Raw genomic sequence first — 17,974 nt, 5'->3', positions numbered from 1 at the left:
AAAAATTTTAATAATTATACAAATGCTATGAAAATAAAAAATTTTAGTATATAAATAACTTTTAATAAATGTATATACAACCGATAGTAATTTTTACTACAATAATTTAGGTTGACGTTTCAATACTGGAATATCTAAAATATTTTGTTGATGTTCTTTCGATCCTGAAATAAATAAATATTTTTAAATATAATCTTGTAATCTATAAGTTTATTTTAATATTAAATAGATATACCTTCGTAATTAAATCCTGATGGTTCATCAGTATTTTTTAAAGCTAATAAATTACGATATCGTTCATTATTGATGATATTATTGATTGATGTATCATGATTGTTATCACCATTATTAATTGGGCTACCAATAACACTCATTAATTTATTTAATCCTTGTAGATTAGTATTATCATAACTATGACCAAGATATTTAAATGCTAGAGCACGCATATGAATGCTTGTATTATCATCAATTATTGAATTAGTTGTCTGGACAATATTTTGTTTATAATGTACCCTTGGATAATACGACGAATCATAATTAGTCCTGTGTAAAACGATAATAATAAAATAAACTAATGATAAACAAATAATAAAAGATAAAAAATTATTAAAACTCGTTACTTTTCATCGGAAGAAATTATTTTATCGTCAGTCAATCCAGTGGTCATAGTAGCTTTAAATATCTTCCATTGTTGCATCATAGATCTTTGCTGTCCACTATCATGAATAAATGATTGTTGAGTATGATAATGATGTTGTTGACACTGAATATCATTTTGAGTATCAAGTAGCTCATTTACTTGACACATCATATTATTGTAAAAAGTCCATCCTACTTTAGATGATGATTTAGCCACTGGTTTACTATTGTTATTATCAATAAGTAAACATTCATCATCACCATTATTTTTATTGTTATTTGAATTTGTTATGAGTTTTGTTTCAGATTCTCTTAAAGGTTCTGGACTATTGATTTTCGATTCTAATACATTCAGATTATTATTATTATTATTATTTAATGATAAATTAATAATTGCCTTAGATGTTGTTAATTCATTAGGTTTTTTTTTTAATGTAAACTCAAAACTCGTCATAACGCCTATCGATACTTTTGTTTCTTGTAATTTTGGGTCATTTGAAGTTAATTCCTGTAAATAAATATTATGATATACTATGTACTTATCCAAAAAATTAAAGGAATAAAAAATTTTATAAATTTTTTAATGATTTTTGGAAGGCTGTATTTGTGTGAAACGCTCGTACCAAAAAATTTAAAAAAGCAATTTAACGCTTGAAATCTTTTGTTTGAAGATCTAGCAAGTTTTTTTTTGAGCCACAATTATTGCGTAATCATAAGAAATAGATCGAGACAAAAATTTTTTTAATTTTTTTTTTTTGTCTTTTTATGTCTACGGGCACGAGTAATGTTTTTCAATAAAACCAATGATCATAGTTAGCAAATTTATTCAGCTAAAATTCACTTTTTTTGTTGTCTCTGTACGACAATTTGTTGCTGAGATATCGGCTTTCAAATTAAAAAGGATCCTTTTGTCTTTGATTATCGATATCCCAGCAACTAATGGTCGTACAGTACTTTTAAGAGCAGCTTTGAAAAATAGAATAAATTTCTTACAGTCCTCATTTTTGATTTGAAAAAAATAAAAATTTTTTTTTCATCTAAAATGTGATGAATGCTCCGTATTGGTTTTATTGGAAAAAAATTGCTCGAGCCCGCAGATACGATAAATAACACAAAAAATTTAGGAATTTTTTTAAATTGCTTTTTTTAATTTTTTGATACGGCCATTTTTCACACAAATACAGACTTCCAAAAATCACTAAAAAATTTATCACATTTTTTTTTTCCTTTAATTTTTTGGATGTGTATATGTTGATAAATTAATACTTACTAAATTATTTCCATGTGAATTAAGTAATACAACTTTTCTTTTATTATATTTTTCCCTTTCATAAATTGATAGTAATGCTTTCATTTGAATTTTTAATGACTTTATTTGTTGATTTTGTGACTTAATTAATGACAATAGTAATTTTAAATTATCACAATTATTTTGATAATTGTTATTACTATTATTATTAAGTGATGAAGATTTATTTTGTAGATAATTTTCAGATATATGTTTATATACAGGTCCACCATTAGGTATTAATATTTTATTTGTAGATAGAGGAATAATATTTTTAGTTTCTTTAAGCCTTTGGTAAAATTTAAATCGTAGATCATGACCATTCTGTTGTTTATTAAATTTATCTGTCCAACACTCGGGCATTGATTTTAGTTTTTTTAAACTTTCTTGATTATTATTACTATTATTTTTTTTATTTTCATATCTACAATTATTATTATTATTATTATTATTAGGAATTGTTGTTGTACTGCATTGTTCTTTAATTAATGATAACTCGGGTCGACTTTTTTGTTTTTGTTGTTGTTGATATGAATAATTATGACGATTTGATGATTCAATTTGAGTCGGTGAAAAACGATTGTTGGAACATAATGAAATTTCAGGTATATCTGGCATTATTATGGCTTTATCCTGTACTTAATAAAATTGTTATACTATTTATTAAACACATATTTTTATATAAATATATATTGTATACAATTACTTAATAAATTTGTGTTTACCGTCAATCCAGGTATTGGACTCGATAAATTTTTTCTAGGTTCAATTTCAGATTTGTCCATCGTCGTTAAAATTATTTTGTTAATATGTTATATTAGTTTATATCTATATATTTTTTATATATTATAATACCAAAATAATATATCTATTGTTTACATATAATTTTTTTTTAAAATAGTAAGGTTATGAGATTGTTGAAGCTTCTCTAAGACTTTATTTTTGCTCCTTTTGGTTATCGTCCCAATTGGACCACCTGCTAGTTATTTACTATTGTATTTTACTTTATTTATGTTCCTGTAGTCTTCTCCCTTTTTCTTACACTGTTTTATGTGATTCGCTGTTTTACTGTTGGTTGTTTGTTATGTTTTTATTTATGTGGGTGTGAATATATATATGTGTAGGTAAAGGTTTGAACGATTGTGCAGATGGGTTATAACGTTAAAAGAGTTGTTGGGTACGAATGTTATTACATATACGGATGGAGGTTTTAAATATTTATACTGGAGTTCTTGATGAATTGATACATAAAATAAGCTACTGTGTATGGTAATGTAAGGATAAGTGGCTGGACCGCACAATCTGAAAACATAATTACGTATATTACTTGATCTGTATCTCTTACCTCTACTTATTTCCAAAAACGTCTTGAATTGTCGGGAATTGTCGGTAATTTTCGGTGTGTAGTCTTGTGTATAGTAACAATGTACTGTAGACTAATTTTCTGAGAGCGGGGGTATAAATTTCATATATTATACACCTATACATATTTATATATTCATGTACTTTTATACATATCTTTTTTTTAGGGGCTGAAAAGTTGAAAGCGTCTGCGCAAAAACACAATACAATGATGATGATGATGATGATGAGCGAAAAAAAAATATCTAATATACATATAGTATAGATGGATGGATGGATGGATGGATGGATGGATGATGGAACATATATGTTGTATACATATATAACATAAAATACAGAGAGAGTAACAGAGTGAAGAGTGAACAGAAGAGGCAGGACGCAGGAGGACCTAAACACATTGATAAAAGTATCGATAGTATTAGTATCCAAAATGGTGCTGTTCATGTCAGCGGTGTCTTTTGCATTTTCTCTTTTATTAACTCCGTTTTTTATGATATTACTCGGAGTTATATTTATTGCATCAATTGGAAAATCTCTTGGTATACGTAAACTTTATATCAAGATGTTACTTACATTATTTGAAGTAAGTAATTTAATGCTTACACTATACATACCTGGCAACACATTATGCCTGCTGTTGCTGTTATTATCTGTACTATTATTATTTTAATCATTTTTTTCAATAAATTTATTAATATTATATTTTACAACTTTTATAATTGTCAATATAGAAATATAATCAGCATTAAATATTTTACAATAATAATACTAAAATATATGAATTTTTATAAAATAAAATTTTTATTATTATTTAAGAGTTAAAGTAACATGTAAATAAGTTTAATTAAAGGGTTTTATTTTTATAATTATAGTAATACGATAACTTAAATTTTGTATTTTTTATTGCATCAGTAAAAAATACGAAACTATATATCACAGAATCATGGTTAAGTTGTAAGTAGTCTATACATACATAATCATAAAACAACTAATTAACGATATTATTTTTTACACGGTACAAAGTTCTCGAATGATAATTCGAGTGTGTACACTAGAACATTTTTTTCTTTTAAATTTAAATATTGTAGAGGTATAGGCTTGATATATAAATTTAAATATACATATGTATATTATTTATTGCTATTAAAAAATTAATTTTTTTTCATATTTTATTTTCAGTATGGAAGATTAAATATTGAAAAAGTTCGACAACAAGGAAAATTTAATGATGAAAAAAATAATAAAGATGAGGGTGGTGGTAACGAGTTAAATTCTGCAAATGATAGTTTTAATTCATCCTTTGAAAATGATAATGATATTAAATTTAAAAATGGATGCTTGGGAAATTCTGTTATTGCAAGATCAAAAGATCTTATTCTTGTACCTGAACCTGAACAAAATAAAAATAAAACTGAAAATAATTGTAATACTAATAAATTAAATAAACATGATGGTCAGAATAATGTCGATCCAAATGATAAGGAAGTGAGTGTGTTGTTGTTGTTGTTTTTATGTATACATATATTTAATACAATAATTAATTGATTAATTTTTACTTTTAAGAATAATTTAAAAAATTATCAACGACAATCATCTTTTGAAACACTACATACGGTATTTGATCCAACATTTTGTTTTGATTATATTAAAGCTGGTGTTGAAGCTATTATTGAAGATCAAGTTACATCGCGATTTGAAGCTGAAGAACTAAAAGTAAGATTTAAAATTTATAAATATAATATATATATAAATATTGTAATAAACAATATACATATACCCACGCCATAAATGAAAACAACAGAAAAATTTTAGAAATTTTTTAGTGATTTCTGCAAGGCTGTAACTTCGTGAAAAATAATGGTATCGAGATTTAAAAAAAATGCCAAAAAAAAACATTTCGAACCCAAAAGCAAGTTTCATTATTATTATTATTATTATTATTTTTTTTTTTTTTTGACATTTTTAGGAAGTTATTTTTTTTCTCTTTTCTTCGACTTTACTGAATAACCAACGGAAAAATGGAAGAAAAGTCGAAAAAAAAATTTTTTTTTCATTTTGATTATGATTACACAATTAAAGGAATAAAACTTGTTCCTTTAATTGTTTAGCAAAACTTCAATTAATCGACCCTAAAACACGATTCGATAGATTAATAAAAAAATTTACAGGGTTATTGGGGGTACATTAAGCTAAAAATGTACCTGGCAAATTTAGTCTTTTCATCGATATTTGCAGAGTAGCAGTTGATTTACTAAGAAACAAAAAAAAAGACATTTTTTTGTATTTACTTCTAATGGATTTTAAAAAATAAAAAAAACAAAATTTGTTTCCGAAAAATGACGAAATGGTCTTGCAGGGAAGTTATTCAAGTTTTTAACGCTGCCCTCGAATTTACTGTGCAATCATTGTTACCTGAAATATTGATGATTAAATCCAGAAAGATCATTTTTTGTTTGAAAGCTGATATCTCAGCGACAAGTTGTCGTACGAATGTCGAAAAAAATACAAATTAAATTTGAATAAATGTTCTGACCGACCTATGCATTGGTTCAGCTGAAAAAAATTATCCACAGCCCGTGGATTCTTAAAGAAAAAAAAAAAATTTCAAAAATTTGTGTCTCACAATATTTCTTATGTTTGCGCAATAGCTGTAGCTCTTAAAAAAATTTTATCAAAAGGCGTTGAAACTAGAGATGTCAAGCTGCAAAATGCTTTTTTTAAAATCTCGATACGATTATTTTTCACGAAGTTACAGCTTTGCAAAAATCACTAAAAGATTTCTAAAATTTTTCTGTTCCTTTAATTTATGGCATGGGTGTTTAATTAATTAAATTTAAATAATTACAGAATTGGAATTTGCTAACTCGTACAAATCGTCATTATGAATTCATTTCATGGAAATTAACCGTAATATGGATGTTTGGATTTTGTTTAAGATATTTTTTTCTTTTACCACTTAGGATATTTATTTTTTTCTTTGGGGTATTTGATATATATAAATCTATATAATAACGAAAAATTTTATAAAATTTATTATAATTAATTAATTAAATTAATAGGTAATGTGGTTAACTATATGCACTGCAATAGTAGGTTATATACCAGAGGGTAATTTTAAACGTTGGCTCAATCATAAAGTATCCATGATGTGTTTTGCTGTATTGTCTGGTGCTCTTTCATCGGTTATTAATTATCACAATGCAGAGTATAAGCCTATAAGAGGTATTTGTGTGGCTAATCATACCTCACCTATTGATGTACTTGTTTTGATGTGTGATAATTCATACTCATTAGTAAGTTGTATATAAAAATATTTTTACTATTTGTTTTTTCTTTAATTTTTATTTAATTTGAAGTTTTTATTTTAATAATTTAATTACATTATATTTAGATCGGACAACGTCATGCAGGATTTTTGGGAATTCTTCAAAGAGCATTAGCACGAGCATCTCCACATATTTGGTTTGAGCGATCAGAAGTCAAAGATCGTGAAGCTGTTACTAAAAGGTAATTTATATTTTATATTTATTGTTTTTTATTAACATTTAAAATTTTTTTGTAGACTAAAGCAACATATTTCTGATCCAACAAATCCACCGATTCTTATATTTCCTGAAGGGACTTGTATAAATAACACGTCTGTTATGCAATTTAAAAAAGGAAGCTTTGAAGTTGGTGGTGTTATTTATCCAGTAGCTATTAAATATGATCCAAGATTTGGGGATGCTTTTTGGAATAGCAGTAGATATTCAATGTTGCAATATTTATACATGATGATGTCCAGTTGGGCAATTGTATGTGACGTATGGTATTTACCACCAATGTACAGAGATAAAGATGAAAGTGCTATAAATTTTGCAAATCGGGTCAAATCTGTAATTGCACGACAAGGTGGCCTCGTTGATCTACAATGGTTTGTTTTTTTATAAAAAATATTATTGTTAATTATGATCTTAATTCTTTGTTTAGTCATGTGCAATTTTAATGACTATTTTCTTTTATTTAGGGATGGACAGTTAAAGAGAAATAAACCGAAAAAAGAATGGAGAGAAAAACAACAAGAAGAATTAAGTAAACGACTGAAAGTAGAATAATAATAATAATAATAATAATAATAATAATAATAATAATAATAATAATCACCATTATTATTATATTCATTCAACTAAATAATTTAAAACTTGTCTAATTTATAAAAAAAAAAAAAATTATTATTAATGAATAATGTATGATAACTGTTAATAATGTATATGTGATGGCACTGGGTTTTCTTTTTTTTTTTTCTTTTGTGTATTGCGTGTGCGTGTGTTTGTAAGTTAATGTGATTTTTCACGTACAAAGTATTGTTTATATCCACCTTGTCATACATAAAATTATTAATAATAATTATGCTAGATTATATTTTTTTCACATTCATCCGCGTGATTTGTTAACGTATAGAACATACCAAATTATGAAAAAATATATTTTGCTACTTTTATATTCAATAATACATCATCATCCTTTAATACCTAAATAAAGAAAATTTCATCTTTTTTTTTTTTTTGATACATGTTAACATTTGATCAGTAATGTGAATTTTGATCAGAAATAAGATTATTATTATTTATATTATTGATTTTTTCATATTTTAATAAAACTATGTTTTATGTTGATAGAAAAAATTGTATATATGTACAAAATATAATTATTACTATCATTTATTTATTATCATTATAAAGTTATTAACAATAATTATTTATTCAATTATTACTATTGTTTTCAATCAATTTTGTCTGATTACTCTGTTCAGCTTTGTACATTTCCAATAGAATTTCTGTTGCTGTTTTACGTTGTTTTGGTGCTGCTCCAAGTTGATCCTATGATTGTTGAATTTATCATTATTAAATTTAAATCATAATAAAGTATACATATATTAGAGTGGTCATTCCAAATTAAATTTTCTCAGGCGCCCCATAATAAGTTTTTTTTTAGTGAAAAAATGCCTGGGGAATTTGGTTTTTTCTTTTTAAGTAAAAAAGAACACGTGTCTCAGGACGATCAAACTTCATTTTGCGATGCAATCGCTGTTGTTTTTTTTTTAATATCTTATGAAATATGCGGATTAAAAGAAAAACTCATAGGTACAATTTTGTAGGAAATTAAATTCTTGACAATAAAGGTCATGTTCATTTTTTTCATAAAATATGTTCTTATTAAGATATTTAAAAAAAAAACTTTTTTTAGATCTAATGAATTGAGCGTTATAAGGACTACAAATGTTGGAAATAACATTTTTCTAAGTATGTAGAAACTATAGCAAGCATTTATGATTGCTATGTTACGAGTTACAAAGTTGTCTATATTTATTTAAGAAAAAACGTCATTTTCAACATTCGTAATCCTTTAAATGCTTAATTGATAAGATCTAAAAAAGTTTTTAAAAAATATCTGCATAAATACAGATTTTTAAAAAAAATGATTATAACCTTTTTTGTCGGGAATTTAATTTCCTACGAAATTGGTCCTGTAATTTTTTCCCTTAATCTGAAAATTTCATGAAATATTTGGGAAAAAAAAAAACGCGATTGTATCGAAAAATGAACTTTGATTATCCTGAGGCACGTGCTCTTTGTACTTAAAAAGAAAAAATCAAATTCCCCACGTATTTTTTCACCAAAAAGAAGCTTTTTGTGGGGCGCCTGAGAAAATTTAATTTTTAACGACCACTCTTATATATATATATATATATATATATATAATATATATATATAATATAATTAATAATATATATAATAATATATATATATATATATATATATATATATATAATATAATTAATAATATATATAATATATATATATATATATATATATATATATATATTAATATATATATATTAGACTGTGTCAGAAAAAAAAATTATTTTTTATTTTAGTCAAATACATCTCAAAAGTTACTTTAATAAAAAAAAAAAAAAATTTATCCCAAAATTTTAGCTCCATATCTCAAAAATTGAGCTGGCGCACGGGGGGGGGGGGGGGGGGGGGAGACTTTCTTATTTAAAATACATTGAAAAAAATTTGTTTTTTCTATTTTGTAAATAACTATGTCAAAAATTTTTTTTTTCTTCAATTTTTGAATTCAATAATTTTATAGGAAATTAAATTCTCTACAAAAGAAGTCTCTTGTGTCATACGCTTAAAGTTAATAGAAAAAAAGTTATGGAGGTTGAAACTTAAGGAGAAAAAGTCGAATTTTAAGATGGGAAAAGGAACATTTTCTTTTTCATTTTGTCTTTAATTCTACATAATTCTATTGTAATTGAAATTGATAATTAAGATTTCTTGTATTTATGTTCTTTAGGTTTATAATTCTTCAAAATAATATTGGACTACAAAATTTTTTCTAAATAATTAACTTTTTCTCAACTTTAGAACTCAGCTTCGTAACTTTCTTTCTATGAGCTCTATTAAAACGACTCTAAGGACCATTTTCATAGATAATTCAATTCTCTATAAGAACTTTAATTGCAAAAAAATCAATTCCTGCTAGTTAACGAATCAAAAACACAAATTTTTTCATTCTAAAAGTTCGACTTTTTCCCCTTAAATTTCAACTCCCATAAATTTTTTTCTATCAACTTTAAGCGTACGACAAAAGAGACCTTTTTTGAAAAGAATTTAATTTTCTACAAGTTTGCTGAATTCAAAAATCGGAAAAAAATTTTGGACAGTCATTTACAAAATAGGAAAAACAAATTCTTTTTAATGTATTTAAAATGGAAAAGGTGACTCTCCCATGTGCCAGCTCAATTTTTGAAATATAGAGCTGAAATTTTAGAATATTTTTTTTTTTTTTTTTTTTTTATTAAAGTAACTTTTGAGATGTATTTGATTATAATAAAAAATAAATTTTATCTGACACATTCTAATATATATATTTTATTAAGCATTAAGTTGGTCAAAAGCAATATGTATTAAATTCAACAATATGAATAAAATTACATATGTATATTTCATCAAGACTATTTTGTCTCTTAAAAAAATAGTATACATCTACTATTCTTATTAAATAACTTACTGAAGGTGTTAGTAACTATTCAATTATTTCATTTTGAACAAAGTAGTTTCGTCTCAGTGTACATATTAGACTCAATGTACTCCTGCTATAGAGTGCTTATTACTAGTACGAGATATCTATATACTGATGAGTCTGATATGTACATTGAGACGAAACTGCTATGTTCAAAATGAAATACTTGAACAGTTACTAACACCTTCAGCAAGTTATTCAATAAGAATAGTAGATGTATACTATTTTTTGAAAAGACAAAATAGTCTTGATAAAACATATGTATGTCTATGTAATTTTATTCATACTGTTGAATTTAATACATATTGCTTTTGACCAACTTATCGCTTGATAAAATATAAATTACAATTATGATCGCGAAATAAAATTCCTGAAATAAAAATCCTGAACTTACGTCTGGGAATTTTGTGATATTGACAATAGGATTAATAAATGTAAATGGTGTCCAAGGACCTTGAATTGATGGAAATTCAGTATGCCACATTTTACGTAATCTCATTTTTGATCCATCTTGAGCTTGAGTACGCATCAATTCAAGCCATTTCTGAATGTGCAGATATTCAAAATTTTTAACAGCAACCCAGTGTTTTTCACCATTTACTAATATTGAAAAATTGATATATTATTAATATCATTGAAACTTTTATTTAATAAACTATAGCTATTAATACTCACAGTACTCAGCTACAATAACAGGAGTTCGATGTCTTCTAGGTTTAACGTAGACAACAACACCAGGATTTTCCTTTGCGTAATCTATTAAATGATTTTCCAAGAAATCTCTATGGTTATAAAAATGAAAATAATTCATTTTTAGTTTATTTTTATTTATGTGACAATAATTTTTGTATTTACCTCATTCCTTTACTGGTAGGATGACTTTTGCAAAATTTTAAAGTAACTCTTTGTAATTGTCCAACATAACGACCAATTCCGTTGCTCAGAGGCGCCCGCAAAAATCCCGATTTCAATAATAAGTGATGATTTGACATTTTCTATTTAATTAATAATTATATATTTTTTATCACTATTAAAAGGAAATTGACTAAAATATAACCTATAATAATTAATCAGCGGTGACTGAAAAAGAGGGAAAGGAAATAAAAACAAAAATGATCGTAAAGTTAGTCGACATAGACAAAAAAATTTTTAAAATCGATATCTACATGAAATCGATTTGATCGAGATATCGAGAATCAAAGTTCTAGATGGGTGTGAATGTAGCAGACATCAGACAACTTAAAACTTTAACTATCGATAATTCTGCGAGAAATGTGAATACAAGAAATTTAAATAGTGGCACTGGCGTGTATTTCAAATATCTTTTCACGCAGTTTTGCCTTTTTTCATCCACCGCTTTTCTAAAGCTATAATTTAGAAACTAAATCTTCAAGAAGTTCTCTCATAAATATATATTAATATAAATTGATAAAATTTACTTATTTATATCATTGTCAGATACTCTACTCTTATGAGTGTGAATGTAGCAGACATTAGACAAATTTAAAATTATAAATAAGAGTAAATAAATAAAAAAATGATATTTATGAAAAATGCACTTATTAATTTCAAAATTTTTTAAATGTGTATTTTTTAAAAATTTTATCTTAATAATTATTTACGCTATTTATTAATAATTTAAAATTTTTGTGATGACTGGTACATTCACACTCATCTACTCGTGCATTTTTTTTTTAATCAATAAAATTATCAGAACACATATTTAACCATAGGAATTACCAAAATGAAGAAAATGAAAAAAAAATTACACGTATTTATAGTAACAAAATCTACATGTGCATCTTTTTATTTTTTTAATTTTCAAAATGTATCCGTAAATATTAATTATTTTCTCATATAAGACAAATTTTTATATTGGCATATATTTATAAAAAAAATTTATTGTATAAATAAAAAAACGTCAGGCACATGTTTGTATTCCTCAATACTACATGTGCATTTTTTCATTTTTCAAATTAGGGGAGGGTGGGGCAAAATGGGCCCCGTAAGCTAGAAATGGGATTATCTTTACTTTTTTTTCAATCTTTAAACTACTTCATAGGCCCTTGTTTGTTATTTAACACATTGATAAGCTGTGCCCATTAAAATTGAAAAATCGAAAATTAGGGGCAAAGTGGGTCCCTATCGAAATAGGACAAAAATAAAGTGATCTGATGGTTGAAAGCCACAAAAAGTAATAACTGGCTTAGCCCATGCAGGAGCTGCCAGAGTTGAACGAAGGGCCCCTACTTGGCCCAGCACTGGGGAACCTAACTTTGGCATATCTATATTGGCCCATGCTTGGCTCAAGATTGGGTACGCAGTCCTGGCCGTTATAATCATTACCCAGGCTTGGGCCAAGATTGGGTAACCTAGCCTTGGACGTTTAATAAGTAGATCATATAAATGTATCAGTTCAACATTAGTAGGCTTGTTCAGTAACTACTGTTCGGACACAGCAATCAGAAGGACGGCAGTTCGCGCTAAGAGCCCAGCAGAACTTTCACCTTGTTTTTTTCATATCATATACCTTCCTTAGATAGTTTAAACGTTAATGATCATGAACTCTACGAAGTTAATAAAAATAAAAATTTTTTTTAATTAAATTTATTCGTTTTCTCGATGTATGGGCCAAGACTGGCTTACAAGCCTGGCTCAAGGTTCTACAAAGTTGGGCCAAGTTTGGGCCCGTGGTACTTTCCTCTCTGGGATGATATATAATTTAATATGTTGGCATATATCCAAGCTACATAAATTCTATATATTTAAAATTATATCATAAACACATAATAATTTTCTACTATTAACATATAAGCTAATATATATAATATTTTTTATTTATTTATTTATTCATTTACCAGGTTATAACATAAACACATACATAAATATACATATATACCTATAGAGATGCTTAGGCATCTGTGCATAGGCCTGGTAGTACTATTTCCTATAGTTTATAAACATTTTCATCTGTACATAACTTAAATCCAGCCATCTCAAAAAACCCATACAAGTATATAAGATAAATTACTAACAAGAGTAATAAATATATAAACTTAAACTAAAACTTATAATAAAAGGAGAGATTACAATTACTGACATCGAAATCAAAAACTGACCTATCTTTGAGATACTAACCAATTTCTTATCTTTATCCTAATTTCTTTGTTTGGCAGGTGTAAATTTTTTAGATTATCTGGTAGATTATTGTAATTCATTATTGCCACTAAGTTAGAGTATTTACGAGCTATATTTTTATTGATCTTTGGCATGCTTATTGCTCTACCTCTTGTCTTTCCCAGTTAATTTGAATATAAATTTTTGCATTTTGGGTAGTGGTAACATATTGACTCAATTATAAAATAATCTTTTACTCCTAGTATGTTAAATGTGTTTTGCTCGTTTATCACATTGATAAGTTTATTCTGTATAGCCACTAATTTGTTTATAGCATTCTTATAACATCCTCCCCACGCAATTTTTCCCTTTCAAAAAGTGTATTATAAATTTTTTTCAGTGTTTTCTTGTCTGCTATCCGCTTTAGTTTGTGAAAGATAAATAGGAAAAATTTTTTTTTTTTTTTTTTTATTAGATCCTTTACATATATGTAAGTCCCACTTTTCATATTACAGTCGAATGGGTGTATGTGTGTGTGAACGCTCTATAACTTTTTAACTAATGAACCGATTTGAATGGTTGAAGTGAAAATCGAAAGAGCTTGTTGGCCTTTGACTTTCCTGAAAATTTCATATCATTTGATCAAGTGCTCGAAAATATTTGCAAGTTATGGAAAAAAAATTATTTATTTTTTTTTTTTTTTCAAGTTTTTTTTTTTTTATTTCTGTGTTCGAGAGATCGTTGGAGAAAGAAATGGTTAAAACGGTTTTTTCCAAATATCTTTCAAGCTGCTGAACCGATTGATTTCAAATTTGATTCAGTTCTAGAATTCAAGAGAATGCGCAGATTGCCATCTCAAATGTCAAGATCGGTTAATTAATTCAAAAGATATCGGCGCTGAAAAGTTAAAAAAATATTAACAAAAATTTTTTTTCCGGATAAATAAAAATATAATGTACTAAAATGTGTCTGAAATCACACCAACTCTTCCTCTTTATAGTCTTTTTCGATCATCATGTAATGTCATCTAACTTATTTTTAAAACGAAGGCATACAAAAGTATTTTCGAGCTCGAAAATATATTCACAACAATATTTTTGAATTTAAGGAGCTCGAAAATAGCGGGAATTTTTGAGGCTGGCTCGCAGGGCCAACCGATAGTCCGATTTTTTTTTTTTTTTTTTTTTTTTTTTTTTCTGATAGATACTTAGTTTATGAGTTATCAATAAAAATAAAATTCAAAAAGTTTTTAAATCTGGATATGATTCCGAAAATTGTATAATTTAAATAGAAAAACAAATCCATTTATTTAAATTAAATAAATCTACATGTGGATTTGAGTAGAATTTTTTTTTCTTTTTTTTTTTTTTTAATTAATTAATGTTTGATTTCATCGAGATATCGATTTCAAAAATTTTTTTTGTCTGATGTGCTAACTTTACGATCATAAAACTTAAACCTATTTAAAAAAAATTCAAAACTGACATCTGGTGATCGTATATGTATACCAAAGATTTGTTTTTCCTCACATTTGTAGTCAAGGTTACTAGAATAGTGTTTCTTGTAACCTTGTTTGTAGTCATGGAAAAACAACAATCTTATTTTTTTTCTCAATTCTCACCTTGTCATTTCTCTATATAACATTACTACTCTTTATTATTATTCTGATGAAAAAAAGTCAACTGCAGCTTATTTCATATATTTTTTATATTTAAATTAAAATTTATATTGAAATATGCATAATTAATGAAAGGCAAAGAATGGCATTACCGGCAAAAATAAAAAAACTTGATCAAGTTGTTGTTAATCGTATTGCTGCTGGTGAAATTATTCAAAAACCAGCAAATGCTTTAAAAGAATTAATAGAAAACAGGTAAATCATTGTTTTCAAATATCTAGCGTAACAATAATTATAATTGATTTTCATTTTTATTTATAGTCTTGACGCTAAATCAACAGATATTCAAATAACAATAAAAGATGGTGGATTAAAACTATTACAGGTAAATAATAATAATAATAATAATAATAATAATAATAATAATAATAATAATAATAATAATAATTAAAATTAATTAAATAAATAATTATTAGATTCAAGATAATGGTACTGGAATCCGTAAAGATGATCTTGAAATAGTATGTGAGCGTTTTACAACTAGTAAATTACAGACATTTGAGGATTTACATACAATATCAACATACGGATTTCGTGGTGAAGCTCTAGCCAGTATCAGTCATGTAGCTCAATTAACGATAACAACTAAAACAGCTCAAGATAAAGTTGCTTATAAAGCTTTTTATATAGATGGTAAACTAAAAGGACCTCCAAAAGTATTAGCTGGTAATCAAGGAACTACAATAACTATTGAAAATTTATTTTACAATGTTCCACAACGTAAAAGAGCTCTTGATAATATAAGTGAACAATTCACACTTATAACTGAAGTTGTTACACGTTATGCTATTCATAATTCATCAGTTGGATTTACTTTAAAAAAACAAGGTGAAAATACACCATATGTACGTACTCCTTTTAAATCAACAAAGATAAATAATATTAAAAATTTATTTGGCCCAACAATTTCCCGTGAATTAATATCAATAAAACTTGATGATTCAGCTTATAAATTTAAACTTGAAGCTTTAATTACAAATCCAAATTATTCAAATAAAAAATTATTATTTTTATTATTTATAAATAATCGGCTTGTCGAATCTACGTCAATTAAAAAAATGTTGGATGATTTATATTCTATTTATTTACCAAAAAAAACTCATCCATGGTGTTATATTTCACTTGAAATAGATCCAAATAATGTTGATGTTAATGTTCATCCTACTAAATCTCAAGTTAAATTTTTACATGAAGAAGCTATTGTTGAACGAGTTAAAGGTGCATTAGATGAAAAATTATCTTGTAATAGTGCTTCAAGGACTTTTTATGCTCAAGCTAGATTACCTCAAGTTGATGTTACTAAAGAAGCTTTAACGGAAGTACTTCCAGAATTTACATCTTCAACACCATCAACATTATCAACAACAACAATATCAAATGTTAATAAAAATAAAATTCAAGCTAAACAAATGATTCGTACTGATCATCAGGAACAGAAGCTTGAAAAATTTCGTTTTACTATTAATTCACAAAAAAATAATAGCAATAATTTATTAACTGATATCTATAATGAAGATATTGAATTAAATAAAGTCAATTACAATAATGATAATGAGACATTGACTGAAACTCAAAGTAGTTCAATTATCGAATTATTTACCGATGAAAATTCATTCAAGGAGACTACAACAACTAATGATGATAATCATAATAATGATGATGATGATGAGTCTGCTATAATATCTGAGCCAGCTGACAGAGCTTTAAAAAAAGTTCAACTTTTATTTGGTGAATCTCAAGAGCCTTGTAATTCGCAAAATAATAATATAAAAATTAATAATTTAAAAGAATTTGACGGTAATGATAAAGAAAAAGTTGATTATCAACAGCAACAATTAGAATTTAATCCATTGTTTTCAGATATTATTGAAGAATTAACAACCAATTCAAATAATATTAAAGAATCAATTTCAATTAACAATGATGATAATACTGATGATAATGATGACAAGAAATGTCTTATTGAAGAAAAAAATAATTTACCATTTAAATCATATTCAATAAATTCTTTTCGTCGTAAAGTAGAACTGACTAGTGTTTTAAAACTTCGTAAAAATATTGAGGATAATTATCATAGAGGATTAAGAAAAATATTATCTGAAATGATATTTATTGGATGTATTGATGAAAATTTAGTATTATTTCAAAGTGATGTTAATTTATATATTTGTAAAACAAAACATTTAATTAATGAATTATTTTATGAAATAATGCTTTATGATTTTGCAAATTATGGAGTACTGAAATTTTCATCAAGTTTATCATTAATTGAGTTGGCAAAAATAGGATTAGATAATCCTGAGTCTGGATGGTCTAAAAAATCTGAAACAGATAAAGAATCTAAAGAAGCTGTTGCTGAAAAAATTAGTAACTTATTAATTAGTAAAGCTGATATGTTAAAAGAATATTTTTCTATTGTTATTACTAAAAATGGATTAATTAGATCATTACCAGTTTTGTTAGAAGATTATTGTCCTTATGTAGCCGGAGAATTGCCAATGTACATTTGTCGGCTTGCAACTCAAGTTGATTGGACTAATGAGCAAAAATGCTTTGATGGTATTTGTAGAGAAACTGCTAAATTTTATAGTAATATAAATTATTATGAAAAACAAGAAAATGCCAATAGTGATAATAATAACTGGAAATATTTAATTGAGCATATTCTTTTTCCTGCGATAAAATCAAGTTTACTTCCACCAAAAGAATTTGCTCATGACTCAAGTATTTTACAAATTGCCAGTTTACCTAATTTATATAAAGTATTTGAACGTTGTTAATTTAATCATTATTATAATTTGTATATACTTAATATT

At 25.9% G+C, this 17,974-nt stretch overlaps 4 protein-coding genes across 5 annotated transcripts; 2 read left to right on the top strand and 2 right to left on the bottom strand.

Moving 5' to 3' along the window:
• Window positions 1-20: 20 nt before the first annotated feature.
• LOC103574956 (beclin-1-like protein A) lies at window positions 21-2,737 on the bottom strand. 2 transcript variants are annotated; one of them, XM_053738198.1, is made up of 5 exons: window positions 2,653-2,737; window positions 1,910-2,560; window positions 621-1,147; window positions 236-543; window positions 21-164 (listed from the first exon to the last, which is right to left on the bottom strand). In XM_053738198.1, exons 1-5 carry the CDS (start codon window positions 2,710-2,712, stop codon window positions 97-99), a joined length of 1,614 nt encoding a protein of 537 aa, XP_053594173.1. In that variant the 5' UTR covers window positions 2,713-2,737; the 3' UTR covers window positions 21-96. The 2 variants fall into 2 exon arrangements, with proteins under 2 accessions (XP_053594173.1, XP_008552748.2); XM_008554526.2 differs by having other exon boundaries at window positions 2,634-2,722.
• Window positions 2,738-3,292: 555 nt separating this feature from the next.
• LOC103574954 (glycerol-3-phosphate acyltransferase 3) lies at window positions 3,293-7,821 on the top strand. The gene is made up of 9 exons (XM_014440417.2): window positions 3,293-3,383; window positions 3,457-3,872; window positions 4,469-4,774; window positions 4,853-5,002; window positions 6,137-6,271; window positions 6,349-6,582; window positions 6,681-6,796; window positions 6,852-7,202; window positions 7,296-7,821. Exons 2-9 carry the CDS (start codon window positions 3,720-3,722, stop codon window positions 7,381-7,383), a joined length of 1,533 nt encoding a protein of 510 aa, XP_014295903.2. The 5' UTR covers window positions 3,293-3,383; window positions 3,457-3,719; the 3' UTR covers window positions 7,384-7,821.
• A 152-nt stretch (window positions 7,822-7,973) lies between these two features.
• On the bottom strand, window positions 7,974-11,501 carry LOC103574953 (39S ribosomal protein L43, mitochondrial). The gene is made up of 4 exons (XM_053738197.1): window positions 11,219-11,501; window positions 11,039-11,145; window positions 10,758-10,963; window positions 7,974-8,148 (listed from the first exon to the last, which is right to left on the bottom strand). The coding sequence occupies exons 1-4, from the start codon at window positions 11,353-11,355 to the stop codon at window positions 8,032-8,034; spliced, it is 567 nt and encodes a 188-aa protein (XP_053594172.1). The 5' UTR covers window positions 11,356-11,501; the 3' UTR covers window positions 7,974-8,031.
• Window positions 11,502-15,027: 3,526 nt separating this feature from the next.
• Window positions 15,028-17,972, top strand: LOC103574952 (DNA mismatch repair protein Mlh1). Its single transcript, XM_014440415.2, has 3 exons — window positions 15,028-15,353; window positions 15,420-15,483; window positions 15,575-17,972. The coding sequence occupies exons 1-3, from the start codon at window positions 15,241-15,243 to the stop codon at window positions 17,936-17,938; spliced, it is 2,541 nt and encodes an 846-aa protein (XP_014295901.1). The 5' UTR covers window positions 15,028-15,240; the 3' UTR covers window positions 17,939-17,972.
• The last annotated feature ends 2 nt before the right edge of the window (window positions 17,973-17,974 follow it).

This window comes from Microplitis demolitor, chromosome 4, assembly GCF_026212275.2.
Source record: "Microplitis demolitor isolate Queensland-Clemson2020A chromosome 4, iyMicDemo2.1a, whole genome shotgun sequence".
In the NCBI taxonomy this organism is placed as follows: Eukaryota; Metazoa; Arthropoda; class Insecta; order Hymenoptera; family Braconidae; genus Microplitis; species Microplitis demolitor.
The sequence above is the reverse complement of the archived record's forward strand: the minus strand, read 5'-3'. Positions and strand labels throughout refer to the sequence as shown.